Below are 20,462 nucleotides of genomic sequence, written 5' to 3' on the forward strand. Positions count from 1 at the left end.
TGCTTGTTACATCTGCCCATTCTGATTCTTCACTATTTATTACGACTCCATTTTCTACAAGTTAGCCAGTCTTCAATCCAGTCTGCTATTAACCACAATTCCTAAAGCTCTAACTTTTGTCATTAATTTCTTGTGTGGAACTTTGTCAAAGGCCTTTTGGAAATCTAAGTAGAGTATATCTATTGCTCTACTACTGTCATAAATACCAAGCATGTTATGAAAAAACTTCCAAGAGGTTTGATAGGCAGGATCTGTTTTGACTGAAACTGTGTTTTCTGTTTAGCAACAAGTTGTTTCTATCAATGTGATCACAATTTGGTCTGCAGTTAAGGACTCCTAAATCTTGCAAACAACCGACGTTAGACAGATTAGTCTATAATTTCCCGGCTCTTTTCTTAGACTTTTTTTTGTAAACTGGGAGCACATTACCTAGTTTCCATCCTTTTGGTGCCTTTCTGTGTTCAGAACTTTTTTTGTAGAGTATATAGGTGAGGAACTCTCTCCTCTTTTAGCTATTTAATTTCTCTTGGATGAATCCCATCCAAGCCAGGAGATTTGAACTTGTTGAGTTTGTATAAATTTTTTTTTAATGTCTTCTGTAAATATTATTTCGTCCAGTGGTTCTGCCCCTTCATATTTAATAGCAGGTCCCCGGTATTGAGGTAGTGTCTTCAATTGTGAAAACACCAGTAAAAAACTTTTCAATATCTCTGCTTTTTCTAAGCCTGAGTTCACCATGAGTTCACCAGGTTACCTCTATTGTCCCTTAGGGGACCTATGCCATTTTTTATTGGTTTCTTACTATGAAAATGCGCAAAGAATTCTTTTGAGTTTTCTTTACAAACTGATGCAACTGTCTTATTCTCATTTACCTTTGCATTTCTTACTAATTTGTCCACCAATTTACAGAGTTCTTTATGCCTGCTTGCTTCTACTGGTGTAGGGTGTGGGTTCATTGATTTGTGCAATCTGTCTCTTTCTCTTATTTTATTTTTAATTTCTCTGTTGAACCACTTAGACTGAGGGTTGCCATTTGTTAGTATTTGCCTTAAAGGTATACTACATCTAGAACGTTTTGTGTGTTCCTCTAGAAAGGCTTCCCAGTACTTATCTATGCCTATGTTCTCATCATACTCTAGATTTTTAACGTACTTCTTTAGCTTTTTTAGGTCTTGTCAACAGTAGTCTAATCTCATTAATATCATCTCCTTTTCATGTTGAACATTAATTTGAAATTAGATCATTTTATGGTTGCTTTTGCCTAGATTTGCACCTACTGAAAGGTCAGACACTAGATTATCTTCTGTTGATAGGATGATGTCTAGTATGTTGTTTCCTGGGGTATGTTTGTCAACCCATTGGTGGAGGAATTCATTTTTTACAATATCTAAAATTCTCTCCTTCTACGTTTGATGCGGAGGTCATCATTTCCCAATGTACTGCTGCATTGAAGTCTCCCATAATTATGCAGAGTTTGTTGTTTATCTCTTGTCCTGGTAGTGCATACAGCTCCTCATCAGACTTTTGTGATTGGTGGGGCAGTCTGTACACTAGTATTAGAGTTAAATTCTTCCCTAGACTGTTTATATTTAATGTATGCCAATCACTTCTTGCATGGTTGTAATGTTACACTTTCTTGGACTGAGGTGGTCCCTAACATATAACACAACACCTCCACTTTTTTTTTTATTGAGTCCCTATTTTTTTTTAATAATTTATATCCAGCTATCTGCTACTCTTCTACAAAGTCTTTTGTTGCCTCTTGTATCGATGTTTTTGTTATACCTATTATGTCTAATTCTTCACTTGTTACCAATGCTTTGAAGAGATCTACTTTGTACCGAATAGATTGTGCATTAAACTGCACCACTCTGAGGGAATTTTCTATCTTCTCTTTTGTCCTCTGTGGCTTTATTAGTATCCCTCACTGTCACTGTTGCCTGCAGTGTTATTACTAACCAGATTCTGGGAGTTTTCTGACTTCGTCTCTTGAAAATTCAGTTCACTGAGATGTTTCATGAGGTTTTCGTTGAGAAGGTTTCCTATTAGTTGTGAGCCTTCCAGATTCAAGCAAGTTCCATCTCTTTTATATAGTTTTTTATTCCCTATAAATCTGTTGCAAAAGTTTACAAACCTAACACCTTTTTCTTGGCATATTAGCTTCAGTCTGCCATTACATTGGTTCTGGGCAAAAGTCCTGTAAGAATGCCGTTATAAGTTTTCTCATGGATGTTCTCTACAACATTCATCAGGTTGGCTACAAGACCTTCTGTCTGGCCAATTCTTCCATCTTTTAGAAACAAGTCATTTCCTCCTCCCTGCACTATGATTTCACTTTTTCTATTATGTACCTTGATTTTTTTTTCACTGCCTCGGCGACCTTTTTTGTTTCTGCACCTGGGTAAGAATTAACTTTTCTCTTACTTTTATTTTTGGCCACAAACTTGAAGCCCTGATCGTTTGCTAACGAGTCTCCTGTTAAGATTTTTTCCTCTTCTGCTTCTGAGAGCACAGCAGATCTATTTGTGGTGTTGATTCTTTTAGCGGGACAATTGTGTTTTCTACCTCCTATCACTCTTCTACCAATATCTCTATTGAATTCATCATTTTTATCCTTGTAAGTCCCACAACCTCAGAGCCGTGGTGGTCATTCATTACACAAAGGAACAAGATTAACTGGGCACAATAGCAACACCATTTCTGTATCCCCAGTTGCTCCAGGATCCTTCCAATCCCGATCTTTGGAAACCTGCAAGCATCTGCCCTGTGTTACTTAAAGAGGTTCCAAAGCCTCTGTTCTGACACATGAGGTAGCTGTCAGCTCCTTACACTAATTGTATGTCTAAGCATTATTTTGTTCATGCCACTTACCTGACAGATATATATATATAGCTGTATTTTCTGAAGTCTGACAGAATTTCAAAACTCGTGGCACACGCAGTGGGCGGCCAGGTGGTAGTACCCATTCCCGCCGCTGGGAGGCGGATATCAGGAACCATTCCCATTTTCTATTCATATTTTTTTCTGTCACCGGTCGGTAAACTACTGTTTACAGACCTCCGCCTAGGATTTTTTGGATTTGACTCGCATTTAAGTATCTGATTGATTTTTGGTATTGATTTTGGATTGTTGGATTGGCATACGCGATAGTGGACCGTTTTTTGACTTTGGATTGGCTTTTCTGTAAACGTGATGTCTGGATCAAGTGCAGTGAGTTTCAGAGTGTGTGTGAGGAGTGATTGTAAGGTGAGGCTACCGAAATCATTGGTAGACCCCCACACATTATGTATGAGTTGTAGGGGGCATGTTTGTTTGGTGAATGATCGGTGCAATGAATGTGATGGATTGACTGATGATGATTGGAGGATGTATGATTCCTATCGGCGTAAATTGGAACGCGATAGGATCAGGAGGTCTTCCTCCAGGAGTGGTTCGACCAAAGGTAAGGGTGCTAATATTTCTCCTGCTATAACACCTGTAGATTTTGCATCTCCTAAACCTGTGTTGTTGCCTTCGGGCCCTGAATCTGTGTCGGGAGAAGGTAATGCCCTTTCCCTTATTTTGGAGTCTCTACGTACTCTAGAGACCAAAGTGAAAGCCTTGGAAACTGGCTCAGTGCAAGTGCGTGATCGTGCCCCCAGTGTTGTGGAGGGGGCATCAGATCGGCCCCATAATGCCTCTAGGCCTAGACCGCTATCGGACTCCCAGGAATCAGGGAGGGGATATGTCGAAAGCCGCAAGAGGGTTACGGGGGCTCCCCACCGATCTGGCGTCCCTTCGGCAGGCCTTGTTGCAAAGTCCCAGGCTGTCAAGGAGCGCGCACAGGCACGTATCCTTAAGGACTGCTTTTCGTCCTCCGAAGCGTCCTCCCCACGCAAGGGGTGGAGCGTTCGGAGAGACTCTCGTCCGCTGAAAAGGACGTTTCATGTTGAGGACGCTTCACGTCCCGTATCGCCACTTTCTTCGGATGCTTATGACGCTTTTCCGCCTCAGAAGAGAGGTAAAATCTCATCCTCGAGGACGCTGGGTTCGCGCACATGCGCGTATCCCTGAGAAGCAGGTAGCTGTACCTGTGAGAAGGAAGGAGGCGTCCCCTCGCCCCTCGTCTTCTCACAGGATCAGCCCTGCTCCCTCTGTTCGTTCCTCTCCAACGAAGAACATTCTTTTGTCCCTTCAGGACCAGTTATCGACGCTTATGGCTCAGCTCAGAGGACTCACCCAGCAGCAGTCGAGCCTAAGCGGAGGAAGGACCTTAGGCTGCCCGTCAAGAGGACGAAGCAGTCTCCTTCTCCCTCTCCTCGCTCGTCTCTTTCGCTGATTGCGTCTCCTTCGGCGATTCGCCGATCTCGTTCGCCCGCTAAGAAGACGGGTCGTCAGGACGCTTTCGTTCCCTCTCAACGTCATGGGCAGGCTGCTTGCCGTGATTATCGAGAGGACGCTCAGGACGCTTTTGAGTGCGCTCAGGACGCTTTTGAGGACGCTCAACAGGACGCTTTTCAGGACGTTTCGGAGGACGCCGAGCAAGAAGACGACGTGCACCAGGACGCTGGGTTGCACGCACAGGCGCGTATCCCTGAGAAAAAGTCTACCCTTTCGTTGAAGAAACGTAAGGACGCTTCTCTTGGAAGTAAGGCTGCCTCGGTCGTCGCTAAGGACGCTCATCGCCGTCAGGACGCTCTGCCTCCTTCGAGCGGTAAACGCCACAAAGAAGACAGCCTAGATAAGGCTTCTACATTTAAACATCGGGGGTCTTTGATTAAGGCAAGACCCGATAGACGTACGCCCTCTCCGGAGAGGCGGTCTCCTCTTCTGATTAGGGAAGAAGGAGAATTGAGTAGTCCTGCTGACTCTGTTGAAGAGGAACCTTCTGCTGCCTCTTCAATCTCGGACTATAAAGTTCTTGTGCGGCTGTTGCGCTCGTCCTTCGGGGACAAGTTCAGCCTGCAGCTCCCAAGTCTCCTCCTTCGCAGTTTTCATCCTCGAAGACATGTAAGACCCCGGAGTTGGTCGAAATGAAGACTTCGCTCTCCACTAAGCGCGGGCCTTCAAGAAACTCCAAGACTGGATGGAACGAAGGAAGGATCAAGGCAAGACAACTTTCGCCCTTCCTCCCGCTAGACTCAGCGGTAAAGGAGGTATGTGGTATGAAACCAAAGGAGACGTGGGTGTGAGAATCCCTTCTTCAGCTCAAGGGGATTTCTCCAGCTTGGTGGATTCTCAGAGGAGGTCCCTTTTATCCACTGCTAAAGTGACCTGGACCCCTACGGAGACAGACCATCATTTGAAGGGGCTGCTGCGGACTCTTGAAGTCTTCAACTTCCTGGACTGGTGCTTGGGAGTTCTAGATCTGCAATCTAGAAGCCCAGAGTCTCTTAGTCTGGGGGAGCTGTCCAGCGTGCTATCATGCATGGGCAAGGCCGTCAGGGATGGTTCAGAGGAGCTTGTCTCTCATTTTGGGACTGCCTTCCTGAAGAAGAGAGCTTTACTGTGTAACTTCACGGCTAGATCTGTTACTCCAGCTCAGAAAGCGGAGCTGCTCTTTTCTCCTCTTACGAGCCATCTCTTCCCCCAGACTTTGTTTAAGGACCTGGCAAGCAGTTTGCAAGAAAAAGCAACACAGGACCTCTTAGCCCAGTCCTCGAGACGTCCGGCAGTTCCTTCCACTTCTTCGTCTTTTGTGCGACAGCCGAAGAAGGTTAAGCCCTTTCGTGGGGCTCCTCCCTCGAGAGCAGCTCCTCGAGGGAGAGGGCTTGCAAGAGGAATTGCTTCCTTCAAACCCAAGCCATCCAAGTGAGACGCATGTCCTTCAGACACCAGTCGGAGCCAGACTGAAGTCCTTTGCGGGAGCATGGAGAGAGAGAGACACGGACCCTTGGTCCCTCAAGATCGTGGAGCAGGGGTACAAGATCCCCTTTTTAGATCTTTCTCCTCTTTCTACGACTCCCAGAGACCTTTCTCCATCTTATCAGGGAGAAAAGAAACAAGTGTTGTTCGATCTTTTACAACAGATGATCGAAAAAAGAGCGGTGGAGCAAGTCGCGGACCTGGGGTCTCCAGGCTTTTACAACAGGATTTTCCTAGTACCAAAGCAGTCGTCGGGTTGGCGTCCAGTCCTAGATGTAAGCAGGCTCAATCTTTTTGTGGAAAAGACCAAATTCACGATGGAGACACCTCATTCTGTTCTGGGAGCCTTGAGACCGGGCGACTGGATGGTGTCCTTAGACCTGCAGGACGCGTACTTTCACATCCCGATCCACCCTCTTTCAAGAAAGTACCTAAGATTCGTCTTGGGCAAAAAAGTGTGGCAGTTCAGAGCTCTTTGTTTCGGCCTGACCACGGCTCCAATGGTGTTCACCGTAGCCATGAAGAATGTGGCGAGGTGGCTACACTCTTCAGGGATAAGAGTTTCCCTTTACCTCGACGACTGGCTTATCAGAGCGTCGTCGAGAGAAAAGTGTCTGAAGGACTTGCAGTTCACGTTAGCCCTAGCGAAGTCCCTGGGACTTCTTGTCAACCTCGAAAAGTCGCATCTGACCCCGACACAGTCCATCGTGTATCTGGGGATTCAGATGGATTCAGTGGCTTTTCGAGCGTTTCCGTCCCAGGAACGTCAGCGGCTAGGATTAGAGAAGATCTCAGCCTTCTTGGGGACAGAAACTTGCTCGGCGAGGGAATGGATGAGTCTGCTGGGCACCATTTCCTCGCTGGAAAGGTTTGTTTCCTTGGGAAGACTGCACCTCAGGCCTCTCCAGTTTTTCCTTGCGGACGAATGGAAGGCCAAGGACAATCTCAATGTGATCTTGAGAATCTCGCAATCAATAAAGAGCCATCTAAGATGGTGGTTCGATCCACAGAAGCTACAGGAGGGCTTGTCCCTAAAGTCTTCTGAGCCCCGACCTAGTGTTGTTCTCAGACGCTTCCATCGCGGGCTGGGGAGCAACACTAGGAGGGGAGGAAGTGTCAGGCTCCTGGAGGGGAGGAAGTGTCAGGCTCCTGGAGAGGGGAACAGGCAGCCTGGCACATAAATGTCAAAGAGCTAGCAGCGATCTTTCTGTCTCTGCAATTCTTCGAAGGGAGTTTGATGAACAAAATCGTTCAAGTAAACTCCGACAATACCACAGCACTCGCTTATTTAAAGAATCAGGGAGGAACACACTCCAGGATTTTGTTTCACCTGGCGAAGGAGATTCTGCTGTGGTCGAAAAGAAGAAAGGTTACGATCCTGACGAGGTTCATTGCAGGAGTGCAAAACGTCAGGGCGGACCTTCTCAGTCGTCGGGAACAAATCCTACCGACGGAATGGACCTTACACAAAGACGTGTGTCGAGACCTTTGGAAGTTGTGGGGACGTCCTCTGGTCGACTTATTCGCGACGTCGAGGACCAAGAGGCTTCCTCTGTATTGCTCCCCGGTCCTAGATCCAGAAGCGATCGCTGTGGACGCGTTGCTATGGAGTTGGACGGGCCTAGACCTGTATGCCTTCCCGCCATTCAAGATCATGGGGGAAGTCATGAGGAAGTTTGCGGCTTCAGAAGGGACGAGGTTGACCCTGATCGCCCCGATGTGGCCAGCGAGAGAATGGTTCACAGAGGTCATGTCTTTCCTTGTAGACTTTCCAAGGACGTTGCCCTGGAGGAAAGATCTACTCAAACAGCCTCACTTCGAAAGGTATCACCAAAACCTCTCCGCTCTGGGTCTGACTGCGTTCAGACTATCGAAAAGTTGGCCAGGGCGAGAGGTTTTTCGAAAGCAGCTGCGAGAGCAATCGCAAATGCAAGACGTGCATCTGCAAGAGCTGTATACCAATCGAAGTGGGCTTCCTTCAGGGCATGGTGTAAAAAGGAGGGAGTTTCCTCTTCCACGACCTCTGTGAACCAGATAGCCGATTTTCTGCTCTTTCTCAGGAATGTGCAGAAATTAGCAGTCCCTACCATTAAGGGATATAAGAGCATGTTGTCAGCGGTTTTTAGGCACAGAGGCCTGGACCTTTCGGACAGCAAAGATATCCATGATCTCTTAAAATCTTTTGAGACTTCGAAGATTCCCCAAACGAGACCGCCTTCATGGAACCTTGACGTAGTTCTTAGGTTCTTAATGTCAAGTCCTTTTGAACCTCTTCAAGCAGCGTCTCTTCGGGACTTGACAAGTAAGGCTCTTTTCCTAACTTCTCTGGCGACAGCTAAGAGAGTTAGTGAAATACAAGCTTTTAATCATCTAGTGGGATTCAAAGGAGACAACGCTGTCTGCTCTTTGAGCCCAACTTTCTTGGCAAAGAATGAAAATCCTTCTTACCCTTGGCCGAAAAGCTTCGAGATCAAGGGTATGTCAAGTCTGGTGGGCCAAGAACCAGAGAGAGTCCTGTGCCCTGTCAGGGCTCTCAAGTTCTATGTGCATAGAACAAAAGAGGTAAGGGGTCCCTCAGGTAATCTCTGGTGCTCTGTGAAGAGACCAGAATTACCTTTATCTAAGAATGCTGTTGCTTTCTTTCTGAGGGACGTCATTAAAGAGGCTCATTCATCTTGCCAGAAGACTGATTTGAGCCTCTTACGAGTGAAAGCTCACGAAGTTAGAGCTGTCGCTACCTCTCTTGCCTTCCAAAAGAACATGTCAATCAAGGACATTCTTGATGGCACCTTTTGGAGGAGCAACTCTGTCTTCGCCTCACATTACCTAAGGGATGTGAGAACGATTTATGACGACTGTAATTCTCTTGGGCCATACGTTTCTGCAGACACAGTCTTGGGGGCTGGAGGTAGCTCTTTCCCTATCCCTTAGTTAGGTTTAGGTTAGTTTTTATTGTTGTGTTTTTAGGTTGTGGTGAGTCTTGTGTGAAGATCTCCCATCCCTTAGTTTAGTGTTCAAGGGGTCTTTGGATAGTTGGTCAGGTGGTGGTCAGTTGCTTCGTTGCCCTCATATGTATGGCTCGATGGTCTTGTCACGTTGAGGTCACGTCCCTGTTGACAGATCATCCAGAGCGCACCAGCACTACAGGTCTCCACCTGGCTGGCAACTCTGATTAAGCAAAAGCAGGCTTAAGTGATAGTAATCACAGAGTCTACTTTGCTAACAGGTGAGGAACCAAGATATACATTATCTACTTAATTTAAGTTTCCTACAAATCCTATTCTGTCTCTTCCCACCATCCGAAGGTGGGATTCAGCTATATATATATCTGTCAGGTAAGTGGCATGAACAAAATGTTATTGTTATAATACAATTAAGTTTGTTCATACTTACCTGGCAGATATATATAATTAAAGTGCCCACCCTCCTCCCCTCAGGAGACAGTGGCATTAATAAAATATGAATAGAAAATGGGAATGGTTCCTGATATCCGCCTCCCAGCGGCGGGAATGGGTACTACCACCTGGCTGCCCACTGCGTGTGCCGCGAGTTTTGAAATTCTGTCGGACTTCAGAAAATACAGCTATATATATATCTGCCAGGTAAGTATGAACAAACTTTATTGTATTATAACAATAACATATTATATACTTGGATTTTTTTTTTTTTTTTTTTGAGCAGGAGGAAATGCTCACATTCACAAGAAGAAATAAATCAGAGAGAAAGTGGGATGGCAACATGGTAGAAAGGTGGTTAGAACAAAAGTAAAGTAGAAGGTTTAAAAGAGGTTGCAGCTCAGGCTGAAGGGACGCTGCAGAAATCCTTAAGTATTGCCTATTGTGCAATATACCTGCTACACAGAGAGAGATAGAGATACCACTATGACATATCTTGTGCCAGGCAAGAGAGAGAGAGAGAGAGAGAGAGAGAGAGTTTATCTTTTTAATCTCTCAGGAATGTTAATCTATTTCTTTTTACTAGCGAATGACAACAAAATTTATTCATTTGTTTTTTGTCTTCCAAAGATGTATCACCTTTACTAGCATTTGAAGTCTTTGTAACAGCCCTTCACATGGTGAAGAGAATAGGTTGTTCAGTTGCGCCCAAATAGAATTTTTATTTATATCACTGAATCACGTTTTCATAACATATTTACAGTTGTGCATAAATTGATTTTAAAAGACAAAATTTGTGTATACATTCAATTTTGCAACACTGCAATTTGTTTGTTTTTCCATGGGATAGAAGTACAAAATATAACTCTGCAACTCAGTCGATTTTTTGCTTTGTTACACGTGCAAAAAATTGAGGTACGACCGTACGGGCTCGAGGTGCCACTGCTACGTAGATGGCCTAGTGACAAAAATTAAGATAAGCACAGAAGAAAAAGTAAATATGCATCTTTTCCATAAATCTTTTAAAAAGTTATACATTACTTCACTGTATCCAATAGTATTGTATGTATTCTCATATTATTATATTATAAAATACTACGGTAGATCTAAGCCAGTATTTCGTGGACCAGTCAATGTTTTGGTTTGGAAATCAGCTGATGGCGAATACGAGTCTGTTTTGTTATATTTAACGCAATTCAGAGCGAATTTTCTTGCTTCTAGTTAGCATAAATGAATATCTAGATACTTGACTAATATGAAACAAGGTCATTTTTCCTTATACAACAGGTTTTTAGTGGAAATATGACTTGAATGTGTCTTGTGATTGTGAATTAAATTTTTTTTTCATTTTTTTGTTAACAGATTACATTGGTGGCATGTTTGAGTAAAACAATTACCAATTACATGATTTCGTTCGCAATTTTCCTTTATATCATCGTAATACAAACTTTACGTTATTTATCTTTCAAGCACAGTAGTTTGATTAAAGTGATTTTATCTCAATTTTATCTACAGTTGTATTTTGATGGCATACGTTTATTGGAGTTTTATCCTTGTTGCCAATGCACGATAACTGTTGTTAGCAGCTTGGTCAGTTTTCTCAGTTTCAGCTACAACTAGGTTTAAATTTAACAGTATATATTATTTCCCTATTGATCGTTGATCTATAACAAATAAAGTTATTACATTAAAATATCTCAGTCGTATTCTACATAATGTCCTTTATAACAACTACGGTAATATAGTTTACTATAGTATGCTGACTGAAATACAAGCCAAACGGATGTTGTTATCCAATTCAATTGTACTTAGAAAAAAAGGTTGTTTCTTGTTCGTTTGTTCTTGGTTGTACACGTTTACGCAACGAGTTTAATGTTAAAACCATACTTTCATCATTCTCTTTTGCTGTTTTTGAACTTATGTAACTAGAAGATGGGATAAAGTTAGGTTATTGTAATTTGGTCTCTCATAAAATCGGATTATCTTAAGACGAATTATCGTAACTTGAACACTTGTACACTGTATAAAACCTTATTATATCTTTACATACTTTTACATACTCTAGACACCCAAAGGATTAAAGGTAGGCTTTTTTTCACTTTACTGTATTTATAATACAGGCAGTCCCCGGGTTACGATGGGGTTCCATTCTTGAGACGCGTCGTAACCCGAAAATCGTCATAAGCTGGAACATCGTAAAAAATCCTAAGAAAACCTTACTTTTAATGCTTTGGGTGCATATAAACTATGTAAACTGCATTCTTATTGCATTTATCAAAAAAAAAAAAAAAATTCAAATATTGATTACATTGCATTTTGGGTGTCATATTTCTCCTGCCAGATCAGCGTTGTAGGCGTTGTAACCCTGGAAAATGCGTTGTAACCCTGGAAATAATTTCTGATTAATATAATTGAAAAGCGCTTTAACCTCGGAACGTCGTAAGCCGAACCCGTTGTAACCCGGGGACTGCCTACTACTGTACAGTAAATTCTATTGTAATATAACCACATAAATATAATTTTACTTATTGCGCCATTGCGGGATTACGGCGCCGTTTGACTGGTTTAGGACGCTGTTAACTGGTTTATTACTCCTAAAGAAGGTGTGCTGCGGTCGTAGACTTTGAAATCGCATAGCGTAGAAAATTGCTCGGCGTCGGCAGCCAGGAACGGAACCCTTGCTGCTAACCGAGGGCTGCCTGTATTGAGTAATTACAGGTAGTCCCCCGGATACGGGCAGGTATTCCGTTCTTGGGGTTGTGCCAATAAGTGAAACCTGCCTTTAACCGAAACTCAGCAATTTATGGCGCTTATGGCATGCCATAAGAACCTTATGGCGCATGGCACCGATTACCAGAACTTGGCCCATTATGGTGCCATAATCGCTTATTCATGTCACTAGACGAGTGCCATAAAACCGGATCACCAATAACCTAGTCGGCCGATAACTTGGGACTGCCTGCATTGCTATCAGCAGTCAAATAGTCCCGATCATACCAACGTTCAAATGTAGTGCTGTCCACAACTTATTCTAAATAGAACAAAAGTAGGGGGCTGTCATTGGCTAATGGTCTCCATGGGAGTCAGCCAGCCAATCAGATTTTAGCTGTAATCTGAGTAGGTTTTGTTGAGAAGTTGACGATGATACAAGTGTGTGTGTTTTGAATACAGTACATATTTTTAAATGCATGTTTGTTTAATACAGAATGTACTTAATTTTTAATAGTGTATGTGTTTTACTGATTACATGAAGAATAGAATGAATTCCTTCTCATTACCTTTGAGAGTAAAATAGTTGGTTCAGATATTCTTCAGCTAAAAAAATAGTTTTATTTTCTCTTTCAGAAGACATAATGCTGCATTTACATACCCCCAAAACAAAATTCATCTCTTTTAATCTCTCAAGGAATGTTAATCCATTTCTCTTTACCTGCTGGTCACACCCTCTATACTCCACTCGACTGACAACAACAAAATTCAAGTTTTGTTTTTTGTCTTCCAAAGATGTATTACATTTTTTAAAACACGAACAAACACACACACACGCAGTGTGCATTAGAGAGAGAGAGAGAGAACTTAAGGCTTGGCAGATGTACAATTATTTTATTATCTTGCAGGTTTTTAAAAAAAATTTTAATCTTGTGTTTTCTATGGTCAGTTCTTAGGATTTTGAAAGAAAAATAATTCGAGTCGCAGCATTCACCCAAATGACTTGGGTCAACCATTAGCACGCCAAACCACCCACATTATGAATTGTCGCTTTCAAAATAGGAACTCCTATTATACATGAGATAAATGATAAAATCATTTTTGGGGGTGAAAATTTGGGGGTCACATGATAAGCAAGATTGCACCTTACATGAGTATATACAGTAGGTACCAAAGGCAATGGCCACTAAAAACAGGATTATCATGAGATGAGTGGCAGTGCATAAACACCAGTATCTTTGTTTCAGAGATTTTGCAAAGAATATTTACTTCATGAAACCTTAAGCCTAAATAACTGCATTTTGCAAGAATTGAAAGACGCATGACAAAGCATACCAGTACATCCTCTTGTAATGTTATAACCAAATAAGTAATAATGTTGGAAAAGGGACTGATTTCTTCAGCTCTTCTTATCCAGAGTGGTGCTGATTTGATCAAGCAAGTGAGTGTCTTGCCATTTGGAAGACAAGGTAATCTTGGTAAAACCATTTTACTTCCTTTATAGGATATGTATTCTTTTAACAACAAAAGATTGACTACAGGCTTATTATTTTTTCATTTTCTTTTTACAGGCTTGTGAAAGTGACCCGACTACAGAAAGCTGGAGGAGTGCGGTGGAGACGCAGTTAATTAGTTATGCTAGTGATCACTATCCTCATGGTGTATGTGCTGTGTATGCAAGAGCGCAAGGTTCAGCAGTTACTTTAACTATGTGTATAGAAGACCATCAGTTTCAGCCTAAAAATTATTGGTAATTTACTTTTGATTTCTTATGTTATATTTGATAAAATGGAATGTGTTCCTTTCAGGCAGATATTGATTGCTCTGGCAGAAATGCAAACCACTTCCTTTTATATATGGTCATTGAGCTTAAGAAGGTTGTTTACAAGTGGTCATGGGGGTGAGTGTACCCTCTATGCATCACTACGTATTCATATTTTCGTCTGCTGTATTCCTACTTCTGTTGATGAATATTTGGTGAGAACCTAGGTATCACTTTTTTTCTTTTTTCAACTTTGGTTCATTGCTTTATGTTTGAAAAGAAATATTCTTGCAAAGGAGCAGAAGTCAGGCAAGTTTTTTGTGTGGGGGGGGGGGGGGGGGGAGGTGGGGGGATGTAGGTCGTGTCTTAAGGTGATGGTTCATAAGTTTGGACAGTTCCAGTCATCCATACCTCCCCCCTGTCCAAGCTGGAGCTGTGATTTGAAGAGAGTTTTACACTCATTGGTGAGCATAATCATCTCGAGAAACCATGTCATCATCTGGACTCAGCTTCCCTGTGGTATTTTGGACAAAGTAAATACTACTTGAAATTTTTGGTTAGTAAGTCCCTTTCGTCTAGTGTATCGAGCAAGCTCCTCCCCAGCATCTCATGGGCTAGAGAAGGTATGTACTACACACAGGAGGCTACTCCTCACTCCCTTGGCTTGAACTCATAAGTTTGTTGATTGAATATTCGATCTCTTCATGGAAGACATCATAAAGGAGAAGGTTTCTTCTCAGCTGCTGAGATGGGTGCTATGGGATTTTTTGCCATGGCTTCTCCAGTTAACCTCTTGGAACTACCTACGGTTGAACACATTGGCAGACTGCCTCATAGAGATCTCATTTCGTGACGAAAGGGTAATGTTCAGGTGGTTGTAGGCATGGGGGGGAAAGGCATTGACTTTCCGCATGTACCAACGTACCAGCATGTGGATGAACCTGATTTTTGGGACTGAACAGTGGTACACTGTCCTTCAAGTAAGGGTTTATGGTTAAAGGCACAATTAGCTAAATCTTTGCGGGGTAGCTGAGCCATTGACATCTGGAGGTGTGAGGAAGCCTGCACCTCCAGACTAGACAGGGAGCTCAATCTGCTTCTTTGAAGGGAGGGGCTATTGGGCAGGATGGTAGAGTCAAGGGGTAGAACCCTGGGTAGTATCTGTCCTTTGAGACTGATAAAGGATTCCATTCATGGACTCATGTTGTCTGTATTTAGATGTATTGAAAGAGGGTGGGGGCGCACACCTGAAAGGCACATTCATTTCAGGAGAGTGGGTGAAGGACACACCATTGTACATTTAACTCTTCATGACTTAATGCATAGTAAATAGAAATGTGAGCATTTCATCAACAAAAACCTTTTTGATCAAGGCAGTATGTCTATTGAATAATTGCTTTCCACATTTCCCAATGGTAATATTTATATTTGAGTCAGCAAATATAAAATTTCTCAAGTGATATTAGAACTGTCCTCCTGGATTATGCATAAATTACAAACTTGAAATTTTAACCTTAAAACTATATAATTCCTCAAAAAAATATGAATATAACATGCAGTAGAATATATTAGAAGTAGAGGTTTGCAATGTGCAGTATGTACTGATGGGTCCAGATTTTCATTAGGAGTGGGGAAATCACCCAGTAAAACACCAATTTTCCTCGCCTAACACTGCCTCTGTTTTCACACACAGTTGTGTCCAATAGTATCAGCCATTAAAGATAAGGATATGCCATTGCAGGAATTTGTAATTTTTAGCAACTCTGGAAGTGCTATAGAAACCTTTATAAATTGTAATCCAAAGATAACCTTGCACAACAAGTTTTCACTTCACTATTTACATGAAAATATAGTAAAAATGTAGAAATATGTTGAATTCCTGTCTTGTACGTGTTAATGGAAATGAAGCTGAGAAAACGGCCAAAGCTGCAACTGTTATTATGACAAGATTATGCATAGTTAGTGATTGTTTAACATATCTAAAACCCATTATGATCAGTAAATGGTAGAATATAAAGAATGTGGACTTGATAGTAATGGATTAAAACAGTTAAGCCCATGATATCAAAAGGTAAGTCACTTTAGTAATTTTGACTCCTTTTGAAATGGGTCAGTTTGACCCATGTATATTTTGTGAATAGCCTGCATAATGTACAGAATGTAAAGTAACTGTAAGTTTAACATTTTTTGTGTGAATGTCCAAAATATATTTGACAATGGATATCAAGTTTTGGAAACAAAACAAAGAAATTTTGTTAGAATTTCCTTCATGTTGATAGACTCGATTATGAAATTTTAAGAAGTCATAGGCACATCTCAACATATGAGTGTAGTATGTTGTGTTAATCTTCCACATTACAGGAATGGTCGGTGGCGTTCAACGTGGACAGTAACCTTAGGTGGGGGAAGTGTAGAGCTTAAAGGAGTTCTTAAAGTACAAGTCCACTATTATGAGGATGGAAACGTCCAGTTAGTCACATCCAAAGATGTCAAGGGTAATCTTACAGTCTCGGTAAGTAATCCTCAAGGAAGCTTTTAGTTACAATTATTAATACAACTAAATTGCATACTATAAACTAAGAAATGGTCACAGAATTCAGCTAACATATTGGGAAACTGGATTTTATTATACTATTCCCTTGGTTATCCTCAAACACACTATCTGTAACACGGCATTATTTTCAAGCAACTGCACCCACTAAAAATATATTCAGATAAATATAGTATTGTACATACAATAATAAAAATTGATAAAAAGCCGTTTAGTTGGTTTGCAATTCTCTATAGGGAGAAAAACATGATGGTAACACTTAACATTTCATATATCACACTGAGAGAGGGGTATTTCGTAGGGATAGATTGGAGCAATCTCAAATTTTGGAGGAAAGGCCTGGGAGGCACCTCATCTGGTTCGGGGCTTTTGCAACTGTGATCCAAAAGCCTTGCTTTCATGTTTTTTAACTGGATCCAGCTAGGCGCTAGAAATTATCCTATTGTTAAAGACCTCAGGATTGTAGTTATAAAAATACAAATTTTCTTAGAAAATTTGTCATATTACCCTTAAGTGGTTGAGAGAGATGGATCTTGACTGCAATCTATCATAGAGGTTTCATGGCTGGAAGAGTTCTTGGGAGCTTTCACTTTTCTCAGCTCAAATGACATCCTTTTGATTACTGCCTTGAGCCACAGATGGAGATGCATCATGACTATTTCAAAGGAGTTTTTTCTCTTATGGCTGCTTGTGTTTGAGTGGGTAGATAAAGCTCCACTGCTACTCAAGAATCCTCCCCTGCTTCCAATGGCTAACTCCAACTGTGGCAATGAATTTGAGTACCTAAATTTGCAAATAAATGAAAACTTACAGAAAATCATAGATTGAAAATAAGAAATTAACATATTTCAAAGTCAAAGATGCTCTCACCTTGAAGATGCAATCCACTTTTGATTAGCAAAGTTTTTGTCGGCATGCTGCTTGCATTTGACTCTTGGCACATTGATTGTTGTAGTTTTTCCCTTCATACATTTTGAAAATAATTTTTTTCCTTTTTTAAGTTCATTGAATTTAAGGGTAGGTATACACCGTCATAACAGTTTCTCTCTAACCGCCTTGTAGCAAGACGGTTCGGTGTCCATCTTTTGCAAGAACCCAGTTATCTAGTACTTCTTGCCAGCATTTATGCCCTGACATTCTGGTTTTTTTCTTTATTTTTGCATCCCAGTGACATCTGCCATAACAGTTTCCAGATCTTCAGGTTCAGTGATGACATCTCAACTTGAAGCAAGCAGCTCTCCCCTGGGTTGTTTCCAGCATCTCTCCTAGCACTAATCTCCATGCTGTCACCATCCACTTTGTGTCCATTTATGTCCCTCTCCATAAGTCACATCTGCTTCGTCCGACAGACTTGTCCAGGTTCTCTGACAGAGTTGAAGGTATGTTTCTCAAGGAAGTACAGCTGTGTTAAGCTTCTGATATCCAAGAAGAGACATTGCATATCTCCTTCCTTGACTTTGTCTTCATCTTCATCTGCTTCTTCTTCATCGTTTTCGTCTTCGTCTTCCATTTTGCCCATTTCTGTCAGACTTTGGAGGAAGAAGTATTTCATCGATTCTCCTAGCAAAAATTATCGTAGGCAGTCTTCTTACCTTCGCTCCTCTTTTTCTTCAACTGATTCTCTGCCGTCCAAGCATGTCTGTGTTATCTATTCCCGTTCCTTCTTCCTCACATACCAGTGCTGCCCGATGAGCTTAACGGCCGTGTCTCCTCTGCATAGAACCAGATTCTCACCCAACTCAGGCCTGAAACACAAGTCCAGTGAGGAGTCCCCTAGAATTTCTGCTCCTCCCATCCAGGAATGGAATGTCCAACAAGTCCGCAGGAAAGATGAAAGGCTCCAGTTAAGAAGTCAACAGTGAAGGAACATTCTCAGGACAGAGACAGTCCTCGCTTTCGTTCACGTTCTCCCAGGAGGGATAGTGAGCACTGCTCTTGCTCACACAGCCATGGCCGTGCTTCGTGTTATAACAGCCCAACACAGGCCATGATTGTCTACACTCAATCTTTTGGCTGTGACCGTTCTTCACAGAATGACAGCCCAGCACATGGCCGTGACCGTTCTTCATGGAACAACAGCCCAGCACACGGCTGCGCCCATTCTTCATGAAATGACAGTCTGCCACATGGCTGTGACTTTAATTGACTTTCCCAATCATACAGCTGTGACTGTGCTACTTGAGATGACAGCCTTAAATGGATGTGCTACCAGTCAAGACATTCATCTATTCATTATAGTTCTTGCTCCTATTCTCATGTCCTCATTCTTTAGATTTACAGACCCCCAAGAAAGTCCCGGGACATGAATGAGCCTTCACCCCGGTAGTAAATAACGATGTTCTCCCTCCCCCAGACTTGATCAACAGACCAGACCATGATTCTTGTGGCCCAGAGGTAGTTGATGAATTTATGACTAGTACATATGCTGAGGTCATTGAGCTTATGTGTGAGTGTAACAACCTAGTTCAAGTGACTAGGGCTACCTCCTCGGCGTCGAAGCTCTTCTTGGACTTAGTAAAGAGATTAAGTCGTCCTTGGGATTACCATCCTCTAAGCATGGTGATTTTATTTTTAGCCAAGTGAACTCTGTCTCCAGGTGGGACAGTTCACTCCCCTCCAGTAGATCCTTTAAGCTGCTTCCTCCACCATTATCTCGACATACTTTTTTTTTTTATGCAACCTAGACAAGCTAACCCAGATCTGGTTTGTTACCCACAGGCATTTCCTCAACCAAATTAAAGCTAGGCACCATCTTCACACATCAAGAGGTGATTGCATTGGAATCAACTGCTTCACCACTTGAATTATGGGCAACAACAGTGGCTAAGCTTTCATCCACTTCAGTGGGCAACACTGAAGAAAGTGCCACCTTCTTTAGGTTGTTGCAATCTGGCAGTAAGACGCTTTCTTTCATGGCTCACTTAGCGGCTAATAGTGGGCCAGTTCCGAAAAAGAAGAGATGCCGCCCTTTCTAAAGTTTCAAAATTTGTCAGTACAGATTCCATTCTAACCTTATGGAATGGAAATATCTTAAGCTCTGCATCTTTCTTCCCTAGGAACACTACAATTGACAGGCATAAAGCAGACAACAATTACCATCTCATACACCAAGCTGTCATGAATCGTCTGATCCATCTCGTGCTGGCACTTCCAAACCAAGAATACAATCTACTACTTATGTGTCACCAAAGAGACCTCAGGCCAGGAAGAGGAGGCAGAGGTAAAGGAGGTAGACAATAGAGTGGGGGCCCCTCCCCACTTACTGCCAGCAGTTGGGGGTGCTTGGCAAGACATTGGGTAGCTTGGAAGCAGCACGGAACAGAGACCTGGGTAGTAGATGATGTATACGGGTGGGATACCTTCTACCCTTCGAGCTTCCCCTTCATCAATCAATGCACATTCCAGGATTGCCAAAGCTTCTAACTCTCTAAGAGGAAGTGAAGAAAGTGATGGTAGAGGGAGCTTGGAGGTAAAGCAAGACCCTTCTCCAGATTTCTAAAGTCACATCTTTCTGGTTCCTAGAGCGTTGTGATTAGAGACCAGTAATAGACCTCTACTCTCAAACTTTTCATCAGGAGGACATGGTTCAAGATGGAAACCCCTTACACAGTCCTTGCAGCTGTCAAGAAGAACGACTTCATGCTCCTGATAGACCTGAAGAATACATACTTCCAGATTCCAATTCACCAATCATCCAGAAAGTTTCTTCGCTTCAGCCTTGGAGAGTGAATCTATCAGTTCAAGGTTCTTTGCTCTGGCCCATCAACTACCCCACAGGTGTTCACAAGAGTAGTCACCTTAGTCTCAACCTGGGCTCATTCCCATGGGATACACATTTGAGATACCTTGATAACTAGCTAATCCATGCAAGTTCTCAGGTAAAGCTAATCCAAGACAGAGATCGTCTGCTCTTAATTTTTTCACAGCTTAGGCATCATGGTAAATCTGGAGAAGTCTAATCTTTCACACAGTCAGGGGATCCTTTACTTGGGCATGCTCACAGACTTGGCAGCAGCGAAGGTGTTTACTTGAGTTCAACAGGTAGACGAATTCAGGAGCATAGCTCAGTCCTTCCTGTCCAAACGAAAGCTAGATAACTTGTCCCTGGAGAAGCTGATTCCTCACAGTCATCTTCACCTATGCTTTCTTCAGTGGTCCTCTTTGAGGGATTCCTTCTTAATTCTGGTAACTCTATCAAAAG

General features: G+C 42.3%; 1 protein-coding gene across 1 annotated transcript in view; it reads left to right on the plus strand.

Moving 5' to 3' along the window:
• The window catches only part of LOC135225792 (F-actin-capping protein subunit alpha-like), a 179,566-nt gene that overhangs the window by 128,888 nt on the left and 30,216 nt on the right, over positions 1-20,462 (plus strand). Inside the window, exons 4-5 of the mRNA XM_064265272.1 lie at positions 13,520-13,698; positions 16,072-16,222. Of these exons, the coding sequence (XP_064121342.1) occupies positions 13,520-13,698; positions 16,072-16,222 (330 nt within the window). The remainder of the gene's footprint in view (positions 1-13,519; positions 13,699-16,071; positions 16,223-20,462) is intronic.

The sequence above is a fragment of the Macrobrachium nipponense genome, chromosome 13 (assembly GCF_015104395.2).
Source record: "Macrobrachium nipponense isolate FS-2020 chromosome 13, ASM1510439v2, whole genome shotgun sequence".
NCBI lineage: Eukaryota > Metazoa > Arthropoda > Malacostraca > Decapoda > Palaemonidae > Macrobrachium > Macrobrachium nipponense.